The sequence below is a fragment of the Pecten maximus genome, chromosome 9, assembly GCF_902652985.1.
Source record: "Pecten maximus chromosome 9, xPecMax1.1, whole genome shotgun sequence".
NCBI classification, from domain to species: Eukaryota; Metazoa; Mollusca; class Bivalvia; order Pectinida; family Pectinidae; genus Pecten; species Pecten maximus.
The window spans coordinates 24850864-24871825 of NC_047023.1; the positions used below are offsets into that span (position 1 = coordinate 24850864).

A 20962-nucleotide genomic window follows, 5' to 3' on the forward strand; every position below is an offset into this window, starting at 1 on the left:
GGTAAGCAGGCCACGCGAGGTGTCGCTAGTGGCAAAGTTGAAAGGATCGGCTGCCCGATCGTGCTGAGTGACGTGAAAAGCATTCATATCTAGTCAAAACAATCCACAGGTGTCCCAATTAGTGATGGATAATTATGCAGGTATCAACTACGTTTGGTAGATAATACGACTGGGCATATTTAAAAGCAGACATGTTGATATTCTGGCCTAATTTTACCAACATATAACGCCTATTTTTACAGTAGTGCTTTCGTAAACGCAACAGGTTATGTACGTAGACTGCTTTTGACGTATTTAAGAGACCATTTATTACAATAATATAGCGATAGTTTCTCATTCAGATAAAAAAATATAACCATGCAAAGATTATACTGTGCAAATGTTTAACTTTTGTGTCATAAATGAAACGTGTACTGTAATGTTTTGGGGCCTACTGACAGTACTGTAGCTACGCATTGCCCGAGCGGCTTCGCGCAATAACCATCATCAGTTATCGCGAAACGAAGAACGTTAACGATCAATTAACATTGAATTAAATGAAATACTATCATTTTACTTACTTGTAAATGTGCCATTGTTCAGGCCGCTGTTATTACGTATCAGATTTACGATGGATGTGTTTGTGTCTAATGATTTTACTCCGCCGAGATTTTCGCCGATATTGACTCGAATAGTTCGAACTCACGCTTATTTTCTGAAGCATAATTTCGAATAATTCGAACAGGTTCGTCAATATTTATTTAATTTTGTTCGAACTAACCGGAGGTTTACCGTATGTACCAAGCAAGTATATACAGAGATTATACATCCTTAATTTATAAACCTATGACAAGGCTATATTCTACCCTTTATCTTGGGTAACAGAACAAAGGTAATGGTAGTACAAAACAAATACAAGATTTTTCTTGAGGATGATTACAAATCAAATGTACTTCAAGCAGTAAATCGGTTGTTCAATAATCAGGACTAGATGGTAACTTTTATTACTAATGGCAGATCTACCAAAATAAACAAGACAGCAGTTGATTTGTGTTAATATGAGTATCTAGTCTCCATGTCAGGCCATGAATACAGCACAATGAACTCTGTCCTTATCTGGAGAAAATCTCACTAGGTCTACCTATACAAGCATGGTGGCTTAGAAAAATACACACAAATATTGACAGCTTCTTATCAAACATAACCAATTCAAAATTCCATTCATCACTACGCACTGATATGTATAATACACATAATAATAACATTTAATAGGATGGAAGTAGTTGTCAGACCAGTGATAAACAGACAACCAGACAAGTATATATGACAAATGTTGTCAACATGTACCAACAAATGTAGTCAACATGTACCAACAAATGTTGTCAACATGTACCAACAAATGTAGTCAACATGTACCAACAAATGTAGTCAACATGTACCAACAAATGTAGTCAACATGTACCAACAAATGTTGTCAACATGTACCAACAAATGTAGTCCACTCTACCATGGAACAATAAATGTTGTCCACTCTACCATGGAACAACAAGTATCGAAACTGGAATGCTGCTTGGTCCTCTATAAATTACCAAGCTATAGGATAATTTGTTTTAAAGTATGACCAAATCAGAAATGTTGATGAAATTCTGCTCAAGTTTACAATAATTAATCCTTAATAGGACGGAGAGAGATACCTATACCATACTGAGGCTTTAACAGGGTTAACTTTGATAACTTAAGTGATTGACAATAAAGATCAATTTATGACTAACAAAAAGATTATACATCTAAGAGGTGATCTGGATTAGAAGGGGCCTTTTGTATTTCCTGACATCAAGATTAGGGGATTAAGGGAATACAGGGCCATATTATGACAAAGACTTACATGGTTTCAGGATTAGGTTACAGGACGGGATCAAGGTATATAAAAATATATATATATTGGCCCCCTCAAGTTAGTTAGACTTTCACAATCAACAAGGGGCCTTGATCTATTATTTCTCATCATGCTTAAGACTGGTGGACTGAAAGTATGGCACAAATGTATAGACCTTGAGGTTGAAGGGTTTTACTATGGGTTGGAGGACACCTGTCTGGTATTTGGGTTAACTGTAATATGCTGTGATACATACCTGCTTGGCCTAACTGTTTGTAAAACCTGTACTCTAGATGTAGCTGTGGTGCTCGGGATTTCATAGGTTCCTGTAGAAAAAGAAATGTACTACAGTAAAGTGAATTAAAAACATTTCTTTGTTATAATGTTGTGCTCCATATGCTTGCCAGCTGAAGTTGCAAAATCACATTAAGACCACCGGGCTAATAATCAGAAGCACACCAGCCCACATAATGTGCAATCTTTTCCAGGTAGGTCACAAAGAAATACACAAGTATTGTACATGGAATCACTGTTTCATTCTTGCATGACTGCCAAATCACCTGGAAATCAAATATAACTCACATTTTTGTCATCATGTGAAATGTTTGAATGCTTAAATGTATACTTTAACCAATAGCTGAAACTGAAGTGAATAATGGATATATTACTATTAGGATAACTCAATATCGAACATCTCTGCGGATATAAAACATTTTTTCAGAGAGGCGAAAGAAGTATACTTGAAAGAATATGTGAGTGAGAGTATTAAGCTAAAGTATTCTTAAAAGCATTAATGCTGGTAGACTCATTAGCTTTCAACTTAAAGTTTAATAAAGACAAAGACAAATGTTGTGTTTGAAGTTGACCATACATCAGCAAACCTTTATATACTAGATACAATAAATGAAATTTGCCTTAATGATTACACTCTGTGTTATACTAACCAAGCATCAACCTGGCTCAGTATATAATATTATACAAATCTGTGATGAATCATTGATCCTACAGCTGTTAATACTCCTACATTGTCTCGTTTTGTACCATAGTTTCTCAAATAAATCCAGCAATATCAATTACATCAAAATTCAGTACCACTATCTCAAAACCCCAGGCATACCAATCATATACTGTACTATATTGAATTATCAACAGACAAATGAATCACAATTCCAAAGCCAACAGATATTCCAATTACCAAATATTTTGCAGGACAAAGAAATGGCATGTGTTTGTAATTTTACAGACCTGCAATTGGTAGAAGTTGGCTTATTACCTGGGATTATTGTAGATAAATATGGTGTCATCATACTACCGTTATCATCTTACCAGGGTTTATAGTAGGATAAATACGGTGTCATCATACCACGGTTATCATCTTACCAGGGATTATAGTAGGAAAAATACGGTGTCATCATACCACCATTATCATCTTACCAAAGATTATAGTAGGATAAATACGATGTCATCATACCGCCGTTATCATCTTACCAGGGATTATAGTAGGAAAAATACGGTGTCATCATCTTACCAGGGATTATAGTATGATAAATACAGTACCATCATACCACCCTTATTTTTACATTACCAGAGATTATTGTAGGATAAATACGGTGCCATCATACCACCGTTATTTTTATATAACCAGGGATTATTGTAGGATAAATATGATGCCATCATACCATCCTTATGTTACCAGGGATTGTAGGATAAATAGTGCCCTCATACCACCGTTATTTTTATATAACCAGGGATTATTGTAGGATAAATATGATGCCATCATACCATCCTTATGTTACCAGGGATTGTAGGATAAATAGTGCCCTCATACCACCGTTATTTTATTACCAGGGATTATTGTAGGATAAATACAGTACCATCATACCACCCTTGAAATTCCTTAAACAGACAACCATTCCTAAAATCGCAGGATTAATAAATGCAGACAAAATTTCAGCTCCAACATTGTGTCAAGATCTGAATACTTTACCATAACTAATGAACCAGCAGTACAGCCAAAGATAGATACGTTTGCTGTATACCATATTATACTCAATATACCATGGTACAACCACATAGTAAACATTTATTGATCTGCTTCTTTGAAGACAGAATTCTGAGCTTCAAAAAAAAATCAGCACAAACATGTTCATGAAGTATGGTCGTTACAATCGTGAGATTAGGTCGATATTTAAGATGATTAAAAGTGTAACCAGCATGTTGGTTAACTATTGGATAGACCCTAACATACATAACATTGATGATGGAAGCTAACTGCTGTGTCACCACAGGATAATAATGCTCTCATTTCTCACACCTGCAACTGATAGCAACTGACACTGGGCATGTAACAGAAATGATTTCAGAGCAAAAAGACAAACGGAACTATGGAACAAGGTGAATCTACATCTGAAATTCGAGAAAGATCCATCTAGTTCTTTCTGAGAAATAGCAGAAACAAGGATTGTTATGGACCAACTACAGACAATAGGTGGTTTGAAGAGCCCAACATCTGATGATGAGGGAGCTAAAATTAACAAAAATGAAACGTTTACAAAATTACTAAATAAATTTTTAGAAGATTTATAAAAAGTTTTGGAGTTATTACATATACTATAGTAATAATCTTTTTGTGGTTTCAATAGAAAGAGAACTATATATATGACAAAAAAATATACACATAATCCAATCATCCTACCTATTTTTTGATGAGTCTAGGGAACCAATGCAATCTTTTGACTTAATGTTGGCGTCTGCTTATTGCAGAATAATGAAATAGGTTTTATGAACATTTTGACTGAACTACTACAGACCTGGATGGGCTTATTACCATACATGGACTAATCACCAGAGAAATGTAGCCAGGGTTAACATATGATTATATAATAAAAAATATCCTAGCTATAAAAAAAACAAAGGTATGGAACTTTGACAAAAAGCTTTGGTACAATCACTAGTGTAGAGATTCCAACCATTATGTATACTGCTTCACTAGGCTAGCTGACCTATTATTAACCCCACTGAGATTTGAAATTGAGAGAACTAACTCTGTCCCATGGTACATTTTGGTCGACAATCCCAGAATTCGATGCAGCAAAGCAGCAAGAACGGTCTCACCTCTTCTACAGAATCCATCTGGATCCATAACAAACTGATTTTCAATGGACTATCATAACTCACAACCATAATGCTTACCAGGACATTTTGATATTGACTCAGCTTTAATATAATCATTCATATTAGATAGGAGTTGATAGGAACATGGTAAGTTTTACACAATAATTCCAAGAAAAGAATGTGTCGTCACCGACTCATCAGTGTGAGTGTCGTCACCGACTCATCAGTGTGAGTGTCGTCACCGACTCATCAGTGTGAGTGTCGTCACCGACTCATCAGTGTGAGTGTCGTCACCGACTCATCAGTGTGAGTGTCGTCACCGACTCATCAGTGTGAGTGTCGTCACCAACTCATCAGTGTGATCAACAGTATATTATAAACAACCAGATGCAGTATTCAATTTTGGATCTGTTCTTAAAATGAGTTAGTCATTGTATCAAGTAACAAAATAATGTAATAATACTTATGAACAAAATGTATAATATCTAAATGAGTGTTTTTTAAAACACCCTGAAGGGAACTGATGATAAGATATGGCTTATTAGTAGACTCAAAATAAACATGATTTAAAATGGTATTATTGATGATTAAAACAGACATAACTTATGTGGAATATTTACTAAGCTGGGGATTTTTATCATCCCCTACACAATAAAGAAACCACTTTATACCGATTGATAAGTGGCTAGATTACAGTTATCACTGTTACAACATACAGGCTATGAAACGCTGATTATTTTCTAGCGCGCCCTTTCCCCGCCACATTCAACAGGCCATCTCACAATACCAAATGACACGAGATCCTGTAGAGGATTAAAAAACGCCAACAAGACTGGAGAGAGGGTGAACACTTACTCAAGTGACAGTTGAATGAGTGCGTGGAAGACACCCGTTACTCATACACTGTACCAACATGTTGAGGGGTCCTATACCACTTGCTCATGTTCCAGCTGCAGTAGTACACATTGATGATTAAGTGTTGTTGGTTTTGCTTTTCAATTCAGTAAATTAAACTGTATCATCCCTTCAAGGTCCAGTTGATTATCAACAAAAAAACGATTGGTACCTTACGTGTTGTTCCATCTAGTTCATATGGGATCTAGATATATATCAAGTTTGGTTAAAGTTGGACTTATACTTAATGAGAAATGGATCTAAAGGAAAATCTGAAAAATAAGTGAAATGTTGACGACACCACCATCGCCGACGGCATTGTAAGACCTAGTCTCCATCGCAGGCGAGACAAGACACAATATTTTTTTTGGGTGCTTTTAATAATTTTCATTTGTTGTTAATCAGATATATACCTACACCACGGGTGCCTTTTTTTTTTTACATTTCTATGACAAGCAGTGTACACTAATGGTGCTGAAGCATCTTTAACTGATTTCAGAAAGAGAGAAAAGAAACAATAAATTGCTAACAATGTATTAACAATTTTTGACCATATAGCAAATAGCAGAGCATGGTTTCTCACAAGATAACATTTAGAATTCTTACATTCAATTTGTTGAAGTCTACAAGATGACACATTTGCTTCAATGCAGATGTAATGTTAAAATTTCATGTTCTTCTGTTTAACTTCAACATGATGGGCTAAGTACACATGTTTATGTTTTTTAGTTCTTGAATTCAAACATGTTAGATGCTTGTTGATATGTCCAGTGATTCCACACTCACTCTCACTTGAATTTTTTACTTAACCTGTATTTGACCTAGATTTGTATGGCAGGTGTCGTTAATGAAGCAGAATACAATTATTCTTTTGGATCACCTGGTCAAATTTTCCTTGTAGTTTTTCAGAGAGTCTCATGCAAATCTATGTTTTTGTGTAAATTTTGCCCTTGTTTCCGTTTGAATAATGGTTTCCTTATTATATCGGTATTATTTTTTGCTTCTGTAGTTATAGGTATCTTATCATAATCGAAATCAACAAAACATTCTTTACTACTTTGTTTACATAAATGTACACACTTTGTCGCTATGGAAACAACTATTATCAGCAATAAGAAAATCACTTTTATTAAACTCTTAAATCAAAGGTAGAGAAAGTCAATATCTGCTTTACTTAATCATACTATACCTCATCAACACAAGTCTTAAAGCTTGGTGAAAATGTCAGCAAATAATGAAATATTCATTTTACCTACATAAAACATCAATAACATACAGCTGATCGGCTCTCTGCCTGCAGACCCATAGCTACATGCACATCTGTGCTTGCTTATAATTTCTACAGAGTATTTTCTCCCAAAACAAATTGGCAATGTTTACTCTAGGAAATTGTACCACATACCCATCCAAGCTACTGGTGGTTGCAGTGCTGTACATTATCCCAATCTCTCTTCACAGCATGATTGACATTTATATGCAACCAATACCCTTCTCCCTATTATCAAAGGTATCCCATGCACTGGCCAAGGGGGAAGGAGGTGACATGTGCCACTGACATGAGCCACTATTGCACTCGGCCATGTAACAAGCCCAAATACAGCTCCCTCAGGAGCCATAACCCGATAAGCCATCAGGAAGATGACTTGAGTTAGGTCCCGTTCTGGGACTTGCTAGGGGAGAGATACAGCCTGTGGAAATGTCTGGATAAAGCAGTCAGGTTACTGCACAATTGCTCACAACACAGATTCATTTAAAGAAAACAGACACAGAACCATGAGTCATTAGTTTTAAGAGCAAAAAATATTCATTGTGAAAACAGTAGAGTGAATTTTAATTATAATAGTAGCGTGAATGATTAAGAGATAAGATGGAACACATGAATGTGTTTGGACTAACAAAAGAGGACCTATATATATAGCTAGTACTTACTCTATCTAAATTACAGTAAAAGTAGTAAATATAAGAGTTTTTTTTTTTCACTATTCAGGGCTCCTGACCCATAATACTAAAGGGAAACATGCCTTTCCTTTATATAACATTTTACTTCTCATACCCAAGTATGATTTAAGGCAAGTTTGGATATAACACATAACAACCAATCTTCCACTACTGGGCTTCACATCTTCTTCCCTTTACATCAAACTTAGTCCCCTTCACCTAGGGTTGCTACCTACAGATGATGTTTGATGAAAATCTCTCTATCCTCTTTTCCCCTATTCAAGTACAATAGTCTGCCCCTGAATTCCTTTCACCAAGGATTTGGAAGGATCGGGTCCCGTTACCAGACCCAATCATGATACATGTACTGCACACTTTTGACTAGTAACTTCACAACAGAGTTATCTCCCTTAACAACCCTAAACTACCGATACCAGGGTATGTTGTGTTAAATTGGAAATGGGTGTAAACTGTGCCTGAATAAATATAAGTAACTTTTCAATGTAGTTGGCATGCATTTGCACCTAAATAATGAAAGTTCTGAAAATAATTGACTTTCTCGTAAAACTTGTAAAAAATATTTTACATGCTGAAATATTTTTGACATGATCATGATGTGCTCCATAGTAATCCCAAATTCACAGCAGGTGATCTAATAAGGCACTGAGACATATTATTTGTATCATTAACCAATGGGTTCAATCTACCACATACAAAACCCTACTTACAACCTGAAGGTCAGATGATGTTATTTATCACTCTACATGTTAGCCATATATATGTCATGCGGTAGATAACCATAAGACAGTGATTTACTAACCTGTAGATTTTTCAACCAAATATTGATTTCATCTTCGATAAACCTTCAGCTCCTTATGCCATGTTGTGTTTGTTTTAGTATGTTTTTGTTTAAGCAATCATTGAAAATGTCCTGTTGCTAGACCAATTTAAACCTCACTTTTACTGTTCCGCTTTTTAAAAACGTAATTTTTTTTTCTTCGAAAGTGAAATAAATGTAATGTGTTGATTTTCTCCTCTACCTTATAGCTCTAGACAGATTCTATTGCCACTGATTCTGTCTTGACACGGCTGAAAATCAATAGGCGTATACTAGGTACCCTATACCTGATCTGCCACCATTCCCTGTGTACATGTACCTAGTCCCCATATACCTGTATACAAATCAATGATGTTTTCAGTCAATCTCACCAAAACTAAAGGACACAAAGTGTAAATCATCAGGTGACAAGTTATTACCCAACATTTTTTTTCTTCAACTTGCTGAAATAATAAATTCTTAGAACTGTTCATATAGCTCATATAGAAGTTGAAATCCATGTAATATCTATGCAATTATTAAAAACAAAGCCTAGTTCCAAACTAAAAGTAACTGAACTGTCACAAATCGTGATTTACTGTGATGAGAAAAATGATAGTTTGTCCTTGAATTAAATACTAGCTAGGTGGTGGGACAAACTGGATGACTCAACCAAGTGTTGGCAAGTTTAAGTACGCTTGCCTGCTTTGACAAAGTTTATTTAGCATTTGAGTGCATTGTGATGTATATAAATAAATCATCATAATTTAAATAACTGTTTTTTTTTCTTCATTAAATATATTACACCATGACAACAAAACCCAGATATATAATATATGTATATCAGCAGCAGATGTGTGGGTTTCCCTGTACTATTATAATCAGATATAAAGGAATAATACGACAGCAATAGCCATAAAAGGATAAACAACACTCCGGGATAAAAATATAGTTATGTGTTGTACGTACAGTACTACATCACCGGATACAAATACAGATCATGATCATACCACCTATATATGTGTGTATCAGTAGATGTTTCAATAACATTAAGTGATAATAGTGTGATACCATGTAAATTTTAGTGTATAACCTAACATTAAGTGATAATAGTGTGATACCATGTAAATTTTAGTGTATAACCTAACATTAAGTGATAATATTGTGATACCATGTAAATTTTAGTGTATAACCTAACATTAAGTGATAATAGTGTGATACCATGTAAATTTTAGTGTATAACCTAACATTAAGTGATAATATTGTGATACCATGTAAATTTTAGTGTATAACCTAACATTAAGTGATAATATTGTGATACCATGTAAATTTTAGTGTATACCAAAGTTTAACAGATTAACCAAATGATGAATTGGCAAACTCGCAATAGTTGTAATAAAGGAAAATATACCGTAACTGAGGGCATTGTGTGCTAATGTACAATCATGATATGGCACAATGTTTTCATGTTACGTTTTGTGTACATCTACAATAATATTACCTTAAATACACTAAACTGTGTATATATATACAATAATATTACCATTGTTACACTAAACTGTGTTCATCTATATATCATAAAGTAAAATATTTCCAGTAATAAACGTTTAGTGGCGTATCAGAAAGTTTAACCCTTTGCCACATGTAAGCGCCTCTGGACGCCTTTACCCCTTGCCACATGTAAGCGCTTCTCGACGCCTCTGCATTATCTCCATGTAAGCGCTTCTCGACGCCTCTACGTTATCTCAATGTAAGCGCCTCTCGACGCCATGCCGGTTCGGTAAACTTAGACATGGAAAATCCCGTGATTGAGAGCGACACCTATCTGGAAATCCCTGATACTATTTTAAGAAGATATCAATGCATCGACCAATCAGATTTGTAAACGTCATTCATACGAAAGTTTTTGAATAAATTAACCTAGAAAGTGTGAGTCATGAGTGTAGAAAAGTGTGACAACAACGAGGCGTGATGGCGGCTGTGGTTACGATTTTGCGCGACGTTTTTGACGACGATGATGATAATTTAGAGTTCGATGGCTTTGGACCTGAATACATTGAGTCAGATATTGATCTTAACGATGTTCTAAATGAACTGTCAACAGATAACGAGTCCGAAAATGAGGACGAACGGCGACTAGTTGTACCGCCGCCATTAGGTAATGTTGACCGAGATTTTTCGCCGATCACAGTAAATGATTTTGTTAGGGAAACGGGGCCAGTACTTCCAGAAACTTTTGATTTTGATACTGCAAGTCCCATTGATTATTTCTACCTTTTCTTCAATGAGAATCAGTTTTCCACCATAGCTCGACACATTAATAACTACGCTCGCTGGCATTTGAAAAACGAAGGTAGATTTGACCCGAAATGGTCGGATACACATTCCTTCGTCGCGACATCGGATATAAAATATTCTAGGCTTAAGCCTGAACTGTTGAAATATTCTTGTGAAAACTTTGAAAATGCAGTTTGTTTCACTTGGGAGTTAATGATGAATCATTTCATGTACAGGAATTCAATGAATTATAAATTACATTGTCAAAATATTTTGAAATTTTTCTGTTCTGTTTGTATACAGCTGATTTCGTGGTTATGTGTTGTTGGTTTTATAAAGAAAATAGCACAGAATTAAAATTTAAGAAATTCTGAACATAATTGTAACTTACTAAAAATGTCTAAAACAACTATTTCACTTTTAAAATTAGGTTTAGAAAAATTAATCAAAACAAAGCTTAATTTCTCAAAAACTGCCATTGAGATGGTGTATGTATATTTCAGTCAGCGCAATAATGTTGCATTGCAACAATGTATCTTTGCACTATTGGCACAGAGTGCTGAAGTGTTATAACCTGCATGTGGCAAAGGGTTAAGCTAATTTTTTACTTACCAACTTAATAGCAACATGTTCATTGTTGTACAGGTTCTTGCCTGAAATTAAAGGATAGAATAATTAGACAATGCACACATTTATAGACCCCTTTATAATAACCGCGAAATTCTGTAGATAGGTTTTAACATTTTAATAACAGTATTGTAGCAGTAACAGACCAGATACAGACACATTCTATCATGCCATTTGACAACTGTACTTAGTTTATTTTACTCCACATTTAGACTTTTATCCAATATATTACTTTCCATTTCAGAGATAATTATTATATATATAAAAGGGGAATTTAGCAACAAGCAAAGCCACTGAAAGCCCTCTCCAATACAAAACAAACACTAACTACATCAGCTTTTCAATAGAAAGCCTTACAATAGAAAACCATAATTTTGACAAATGTGGAGATCTAAGGATTTAAAAAGCCATAATGAGATACTATTAAATAGTATTATAGAATTACACTGCATTACACAGCCACATATTATGCTGAAGCCATATATACAACAGTCAGTGTATTTCATGCAATACACTGTGTAATTCCTAAGTCCTGATCTGGGAATAGGGACAAGGCAATGTTTTGTGGTACAGTGTGGTTAATCATTGCTCAATAGGCAAATAAAATTGTTTTTGTATACCTTTCAACAACAATGATAGAACTTGTCCAAAATTCGAAATCAACAATAGGCCTATTTCAACGGCATATGATCATGAATGCAGCTTTTATATTCCTTGCTTAGACTGAGTATGAAATTTGATCCAATCAACATGTCACTGTGTACACTCTGGAACACTTAACTTTTCCATACCCACATTATTGGAATTCGTCTTTTTTTTTTTCCAGTGGAAAAACAGAAAACATACTCCAGATGACCTTTGACCTTAGGTAAAATATAACTACAAACCTCTACTTTAATAACCTGTGTACAAGTGATATGAAAGAAACCCATGCTTCAACACAAAACTTCGGAGTTTCAGCACACAAAAAACAGCTGGAAGACAGTGACCTTGACATTAAAGCATGTAGACCTATATGTTCCCTATGACACATATGATTCTGTCACAATACTCATTCCTATCCTCAAACAGTTATGTTACACTGCAGTTATTTAGGTCTTTGATCCATTGCCGAACTGTGTGCTTAGGTAAGAAGCATATTATTGATATGGAATTTCGAATAACAAATATTATAGTGATTTGATGTGGTCAATGCCTTCACTCTGACCCTGAGGATACTGAATTGTGTGTTAATTGGGCAAGTCTTGTACATATGTAGCATAAAAAGTTTCTTTTTGAGTATAATAGTGGTATTCATGGTGGCTTGAGCTGTTTGTACTTTTAAGTACATCAGTCAATTTAACACCATTATACAATCATTAGAACTGTAAGTTTCATCAAATCATCTTTTAGGGATAAATTAATGAATTATTTGTTCCCTTGTAATTTTGTAGTAGATATATCTTTTCAGAGGAGGTCGAGGGGGTTGGACTGTTGGGGAAGGAGGGTAATTCTGTTTTAGTACTGTTTTTTACAGTCTTTTGACATTAACGCCATTTAGGGCGAAACTTAATAGTTAATGATTAAATCATCAATATACTGTCTGAAATATCTTTTTAGTCATTTAGATTGAACTTGGTTTTTAATGTCATATTTCCTGCAGTATATTAGCATATAAAGGGGTTATGGGGACCAAGTTTTGTATATTTATGTTGGTCAAAACCTTTATTGATTGAATATCCCTTCAGAAAAAATGTCCAAACAATACATGTCCATTAATGATGCTTATTGCACTATCTAACATCTATAAACTATGTATAATTCCTATATAACGCCACAGATGTCAGCCCAAACTAGAAATATTCAGTCATGTACTTAAACAAAATTAATAGATACTGATGCAGATTCGAACACGGAAACAGTGCTCAAGTGTTACATCATCAATATCATCTTGAATTTTTCTGTAATTCACAAGGGAGAAACACTTAGTCTAAAAACTTTACAATTGATGCGCAAAAATCACTCGCCAACCTACTAGAGGTCAAAATGACAAAAATATTACTATTTTGATCAAAGGTTATAGAAATATTTAACATTTTTCGGCATAGGCATATAATATTCTTTTGGCCCCGGATAAGACGCGACAGGTGGCGTTACTGGTCAAGATGAAGTATGTGATTGGTAAATGTAGCGGTAGATGCAAAATGTAGATATGCAGTTAAAACCGAAACAAAGTTCAGATTGAATGCAAGCTGAATAATTGGGTGTATCTTTTCAAATGACACATTAATAAAATTATATTCCTGATACAAATGCAGTCTTATTATCACCAAATATGATTCAAACCGATATAATTTTGTTATCCGTACTTAAATGCATTTGTTCGTTAATTTATTTCAACAGCAGATTTACATTATAATCACCAGCATTAAAACTATGCCGTTTATCTTTTTTAAAGATATTTCTTGTTTCATGATAATGTTCATTATGATAATAATTTTAACTGTATAAATGTCAGATATGACACATGTTACATTTATATAATTGTATTTTATATTAAATTGATAACACTGCTTATTGATCAATGCTACACCTATTTCATAACTTCAAAGCCACTCGACAACAATATGTAGATTTCTGAACGCCATACGTGTTACCTTATCCTATTGTATTTTACAATGAATACACAACACAAAGGAATATTAAGTAATATTTAAGGTAGACTAGACAGTAACGTCAAGTTCTGAGGTAGAATTAACAAAGAGAAAGCTCCTGGATAATCACCTTGAGCTTCAGCTGTTGTGTGATACAATATCAACACTCGTTTCAAATTAAGATAAATAGGCTTAAAAATGTCTATCATAAATTAAACAAATCATAAAACAATACAACTGGCATAGCTTCTCTGTTGAGATTTGTTAATGATAAGCTGTACTATCTGAAACCTCATTAAAAACTCTGTTGGACTTTAATTCATCACCAGCATTGTATTATCTAAAGTGATCAGTATGGGGTAGTTTCCACCAAACAAGTAGCAATAACACAAGGCTGATCAAGACTTAATCATGAATTTTGTTCCAAATTTTCAATAAATTATGGTACATGATGCTTTCATGACTTAACTAATACACTGGCAAAACAGAGCTCCAAACTATTATAACACCCATTATTACAAACTCTCTCCAGGTCATTATGAAGAGCAACATCTGCCAAACTCAGAACATAGTGCCATCTCAGAATTATACCCGATTGCCCTCGCCTAATATCACATCAACCCGTGTCTACACTGTGTCTATGACAGATCATTACTGCATATGGAATAGAGAGTTATATGATCATGGTGATGTATTAATTAAAATTCAGGTCACAACAAAAACAGTATAAACCTATGGCCAGCTGTACCCAAAGATGAGGATAAGTTATCACACATGTTTAACAATAATATTTATACATCTTTTTTCAGATTTAGATATATTTACTATTAAGTGTGGCCAAAGTATTGAAAGTAATTATGGCAAAATAATAGTAAAATATTCAAAGACATTTCTGTCAACAACTGAACATAAACATCTGCCCTTACCAAATGCTACATGGTTATATATTTTCACTCAATCACTTAACAGTTTACTAAAATTGATACAGCTGGCTGGCAACAGTCTAAACAGATGTATCCTCAACTATATAACACAAATCAATTGTTCCTGCTGATAGATCTCTTCCTCCTTTACACATGGCTCCAGTCTTATAACTCATCAAAATAATTTATATGACCATATCACCAGTATATTAGTATTTCATATGTATACTAATTAATTCTCAATCTATATAACTCTACCAGAAGAATTTGATGTATTCATTTTAACGGCTATTTTTTGTTAAAACCTTTATTCTGGAATGAATTGGAATTGGCTACATCTATTAATTGCACAAAGCCAGTTAAGTTATTAACAAACTGGACACAGACCCCCATGTCAGGGCTTTTTCTCACTGGTTTGGGATGGGGCCTTTTTGTCTCATTTTGGGAAGAAAATTGGTGAATTGGGAAAGAGTTTTTCAGGAGTAAACTGCAAATTTTGGGAATTTGGCTTTAAAATGAAATAATTCCCATCAGGAATGGGGCCCATTAACGGCCCCAAAAAGCCCTCAGAAAAAGCCCTGCATGTCTACACAAAAACAAATCACACGGTCAGGGATTCCCTAAATGCAGTCTGTATATTCCTTTTTTACATCGATAATGATCAGTACAACAAATACTAAATAAAGTATAAGGTTTTGATTGAAATGAACATTTCAAAAGATTTCACTCCGATGTCAGTTGTTTTTGTCAAATGACTGCATTTTTTAGGATCCATAAAATTACATTATGGACATGCTAATGTCCATTGGGATGCATCATCTTTATTAATCAAGTCCTGCAGCTCTCAGTTGAGTTGAACACGACTGGATATATGAAATTAAGGACAATGTACAGACTTAATGAGGAACATTGGTACCTTAACAGAGATGGGGATGCATTTAGTATATAGGTAAGCCAGGCTTAAAATGGTACATGTGTACTATCTTGACAGAGATAGGGATATAAAAAAGCAGTCAATTTTGACAATTTAGGATTACAATTGGCTGTCAAAAATTAATTGATTCACTTGGGATGAAGCCTTTTTTCTGTGTTGGCCTGAATGGGCATGCAGCCCACTAGCTTTCAGTGCATATACTCTATGCACAAAATATAGTAACATTTACAATGGTTATATTGCTTTAAAATTTATTTTCACAGCTGATCATCAAAGCACTGTCTATAATTACTTGGTGTGGATGCGATAGCTCAGTCAGTTAGAACAACGACCTATAAATCTCAAGTAAAAATCTGAAGTGCATGTTTCGCCGCTGACTTCCCATGTCCGTTTGTGTTCCTTAGGAAGCTTACTTTCAATGTCATGGTTGCATTCTTGGGCATTACACTCTACCCTTATTTCTCTTGATGTGCCTCCCATATGTTGTTCAGTGAAGTAGCCATCAGCTACTACATGGACCATACCTCAAAATGGACTTTTCCTGTGGTATAAACCCAACAAACACACACTAACCAGGTAACAATATCAACAGTTTCCTCAGTGACCACTGATATATCTCCTTCTGCTTTGAACATCAAATACAAGAGGGGAATCTTCTGTGCTTCTCAAAATCTGTCCCATGATCAGACAATAACCTATTTATAACACTGCTAGACTGCTAGTTCAACATACTGGATTCTCAACTTCATGGTTTAGGCATTGAGCTGGCAGTAGCATTTAGGCCAAATTTTAGAACAAATACAATGTAACTGGAAAGAACATGGGACAGGTGGGTTATAGTGCTACCATCTCGAGGCTTGATATTTGTATATAGCTTTTGTGAGGCTGTAAATTCTCAAGCAAATGAACATAATTTAATGAGGCATATGATTAATTAAATTTAAATAATTGCCTTTTTAGGGATAGAACCTGAGACTTCTAACTTACTAGTCTTACGCTCAACCGATCAAGCTAAAGATAATATCTCTCTAGCCGAGCAGTATATTGTGGCTAGTATTTACCAGGGTTACATACTCCCCCTCCAAGAAAGAACTCGTTCTCAAGTTTTCCAGGGGTAACAACAACGCTTTCCCAAGTTGTGATGAGTATAATTCCTGAGTCCCTACAAGAGTGCCAATGTAACGAAGCACATGATTAATTTAATTTAAACCATTGCCTCTTCTAGGGATCGAACCTGGGACCGCCGACTTACTAGTCTTACACTCAACCAAGAGAAGATCTCTCTAGCTGATCGTTATATTGCGGCTAGTATTTACCAAGATTACACGACAAAATCCAAAGGTGAGGACAACAGAATTAATTCTGTTAGATTTCGAAGACTGACATGTGAGTCGGTCAGTGACCCCCCCCCCCCCCCCCCCCCCCACCTCTTTCATGTTCAACTGGGGAAGTGAAGCGATTCAAGCATTAAAATTGCGTCAAAGTTTGTTATGAATATGACATCATATATCCAAGTTCCCAACATTCCATCTGAGTTTCATAATGTGGATGGGAGTCGAAATGAAAAATTGAGGGCAACATCCACCCTGATGGCTCTATAATCAACATATCAAAAAAGTGTCGATCAAGTTGACATGACCTTTTAAATCACAAATTAGTTTCAATCGTCCCTTAATCAGAGTGGCAATGATTTTTACTATCCATATCTGCATGCAGCATCAAATTCACAGATGCTTTGAAGCCACACCCATGGTCATGATCACACAAAGAAAATATAAACATAGGCAATATAATCAGTCTCATTGTATAACGATCTCGTCGACTTTTTCATTAACATCACACCATCCTTACCTAGCCGTAATTCTCCAAAATTACCACATCCTATCTTCTTTCCAACCCTGAAATTTGGGCCCACCATCAGAACCCCTTGGTTACTGGAGCTGCCTTGTCGACTTGCACCATGCATGCTGCGAGCACTTTTTCGTCGACCTTGTTGTTGTTCCTCAGTCCTGTCGAAATCCCGTTTCTGCATGCCAAATTTTGATTGGCAGTCCCTTAACCTCCAATATGTGTTACAATTATGATTACTTGTAAAAGAAAGCTGGTAGGGAAAGGGGATTTATGAACAGAGCACCAAAATTGTGCTCAAGATGAAGTGTTCATTGCTAATCATGCCATATTTCCGAAACCCTTTCCCGTGGTTCCATGCCATTTGGACAATTGTTTTCCATTCTTATGTTAACATTCGTGAAAGCAGATGTCGTTAGGTCTATGATTTACGATTCACATTGTCGTTAACCCATACAATTCACCACAATCATTTGTTACTTTTCCGTGTCTCGAATATCTTCTCCTGAGGAACTACACATCCTTCAGCTGTTTGACAGATAAATTCCTCCGCGACGACTTAATTAAAACAGATACAAAGATTGTTGTGGTGTGATATTGAATGATATCAACTCTGTATATTTGTATACTAATATACTAAAATTAAACAAAATGTTTGAAATAAATTGACAATATTATTAGATCTATATTTTAGGTGAAATATCATTTCGGAAGTCAGTGATATGTCACCGGCAATGTGCGCAAGTCGGGAATTCCCGTTACCAGGCGTAGTGTAATATTTATCGATAAACAGTGTAATTTCTAATGTTCTAACCGTTAAAATAAAGTTTAAATACCATGCTAATACCACAAGGTCGATTATTTCAAAAGGATGCACTAAAATATATAAATATCAAGTGTTTTCTAGCGGAAGATTAATATATTCTATCACGCCAGATTTTACGTCACTTCCGTATCAACATTAGTACACATGCGAGTTCATGAATATGGCGGCTGTTTTCAAACAAAATCGGAAAGATGTAAACAAAAGTTTCGGATGAGACTGTTCTTCGATTGACGTCTTAACACATGATCAACCATGGTTGAGAAAGGTCGCTTCTTAGTCGTTATTTCGGTTCTTGAAGGTAAATGATTTATATAAGAGTGTTTCGCATCATCAAAAATCATACCAGTGGAATGACAGGTCCGATCTCGTCCATCACACCAGCGCCACTTAAATATGTTCGATTTCAGACAGAATTGAGATAAACATATGGAAAAAATTTGTGAATACATACTCTCATATATATATATGCATTATATTATATATTAATAATGGATCCAATATATCTGATCAGCATTAATATGCCCCCCCCCCCCCCCCCCCCCCCCCCCCTCTTCCCTATCTCCTTCCTTTCACCAAAACTACAACCCCCAACACGAGTATTGCGAAAAGTATCTTTTTTTGCAGTCAATATTGTAAGCATGCTACTGCGTTAGCCATTGCAACGGACCTGCTTATTTAAGAAGAAACAAAGAGATAACTTCTTTTGGGACAGCACCTATCCTATAATTGCAAAAAAGATGTGGTGTGAATTCCATTATTTTTTTTCCAAATCAACCATATTAATTGGTTAAACTAATAGTTACATATACAAATATACCTGTATACATCTGGTTCAATATATATTTCAGTGTAATCAGATGATTGTGTTAACTGTGACCACCCTAGGTTTAATATTCTTGAAATTTTCAAAGAAATGTCCTCATTTGTTTTTTACCAGGACGAAGATTTCCTAAGCGACCAAGGCATCAGATTATTGCAGAAGCTCGATTTGATGGTGAGTTGTTGTCAACTGATCCAGTGAATCATGTGGAAAATCCAGATTTCACTCAGGAGCTGGCCTGGGAGCTGGACAAGAAGGGACTACAGCAGCATCGACTTCAGAGGACGTCCATCAAGATCCAGTGCTATGCATACGATAGTTCCAGTACCATGAAGGAAGCCATCGGTTATGTAGTATTAGACCTACGATCAGTGACTGCTAAACAGGTGATGTCATCCAGTACAAATAAGGATACATAAAACTGATATCAGATTCTGATATCTGTATATATTTGTGTCATAGTGTAGTTACATCTTATTGTCTTTACCAAAGACACTTAAGGCAATAACAATCTGTGTATTATATGAAACACATACTTCAATGGAAGACTATTATTTGTTGTCTATTTATACCTCAGACTCATTGCCTACAGTATCAGATTGCTTAGATACATGTATATCTACAGCTGATACAAAAGAGGGGGGTTTGTTGTCATTGGTAAACCATCTCGATATGGTCATAATGATGACAAACTGTCAATTTAATTACAGTTGTAAATGAAATCTTGGATCTGAGAGATGTACAATGTAGATTGTTTAAATACACAGGTAGTATGTATACATTATCTGTTAAATATGTTTAAAACTTATTTGTTCACATGAAGAGTGAGATGTTTGAAAAGTCTGAAGTATCAGATTCATTTCGTGTCAACAATTTTCAGAAAGTTACCTATTAGATATATATTTTCTATTAATAGTTCCATGATTTAAGTATTTTTCAAATTTATTTGGAAGAAAGCTACCTATTAGATATATTTTTTTCTAATAATAGTTCCATGAATTAAGTATTTTTCAAATTTATTTGGAATTGATATTCTTTATTCCAATTAAGTATTTATAGCTGTGAATATGCAAATTTTTTTCTTCAGACGGTGAAATGGTATCCGCTTTTACACTCCAAGTACAGTAAGAACAAGTCAGAAATTAAGCTTTCAATCTACTTGGATGAAGATAAAAGTGGAGAACAGCCAAGTTTTCGAGCCAAGGAAGCTCCTCCAAGAAGTAAGAAAGAACATTGTACTTTCCTTTCTTTAAGCTAAAAGCAAAGAAAAAAAAATGATTTAAAAGTTGCAATGCTTTGAATAATTTGTGCTAAGTTCTGCAATTTACTGTCATGTTCAACCAGTATGAAATATCTCTTTAAATTTAAGTACAGTCAAACTTCATGTTGATCGTCGCCTGTCAGACTCACATCGAAATGTTTAGTTAATTTACCCGAAACCCAACAAAATAAAAAT

General features: G+C 35.0%; 2 protein-coding genes across 10 annotated transcripts in view; one reads left to right on the top strand and one right to left on the bottom strand.

The window, feature by feature from the left end:
• The window catches only part of LOC117334100 (casein kinase I-like), a 53696-nt gene extending 35292 nt beyond the window's left edge, over positions 1-18404 (bottom strand). For 3 of the 8 annotated variants that reach the window (XM_033893558.1, XM_033893553.1, XM_033893550.1), the window contains exons 1-3: positions 17864-18404; positions 11508-11548; positions 2112-2181 (exon numbers count right to left, since the gene is read on the bottom strand). In XM_033893558.1, the coding sequence (XP_033749449.1) occupies positions 2112-2181; positions 11508-11548; positions 17864-18044 (292 nt within the window). In that variant the 5' untranslated portion in view covers positions 18045-18404. The remainder of the gene's footprint in view (positions 1-2111; positions 2182-11507; positions 11549-17863) is intronic. The other 5 variants (XM_033893556.1, XM_033893554.1, XM_033893552.1 and 2 more) reach the window with 3 other exon arrangements.
• A 201-nt stretch (positions 18405-18605) lies between these two features.
• The window catches only part of LOC117334099 (centrosomal protein of 120 kDa-like), a 33363-nt gene continuing 31006 nt past the window's right edge, over positions 18606-20962 (top strand). For both annotated transcript variants that reach the window (XM_033893548.1, XM_033893549.1), the window contains exons 1-3: positions 18606-18984; positions 19624-19892; positions 20594-20726. In XM_033893548.1, coding sequence (XP_033749439.1) covers positions 18939-18984; positions 19624-19892; positions 20594-20726 — 448 coding nt within the window. In that variant the 5' untranslated portion in view covers positions 18606-18938. The remainder of the gene's footprint in view (positions 18985-19623; positions 19893-20593; positions 20727-20962) is intronic.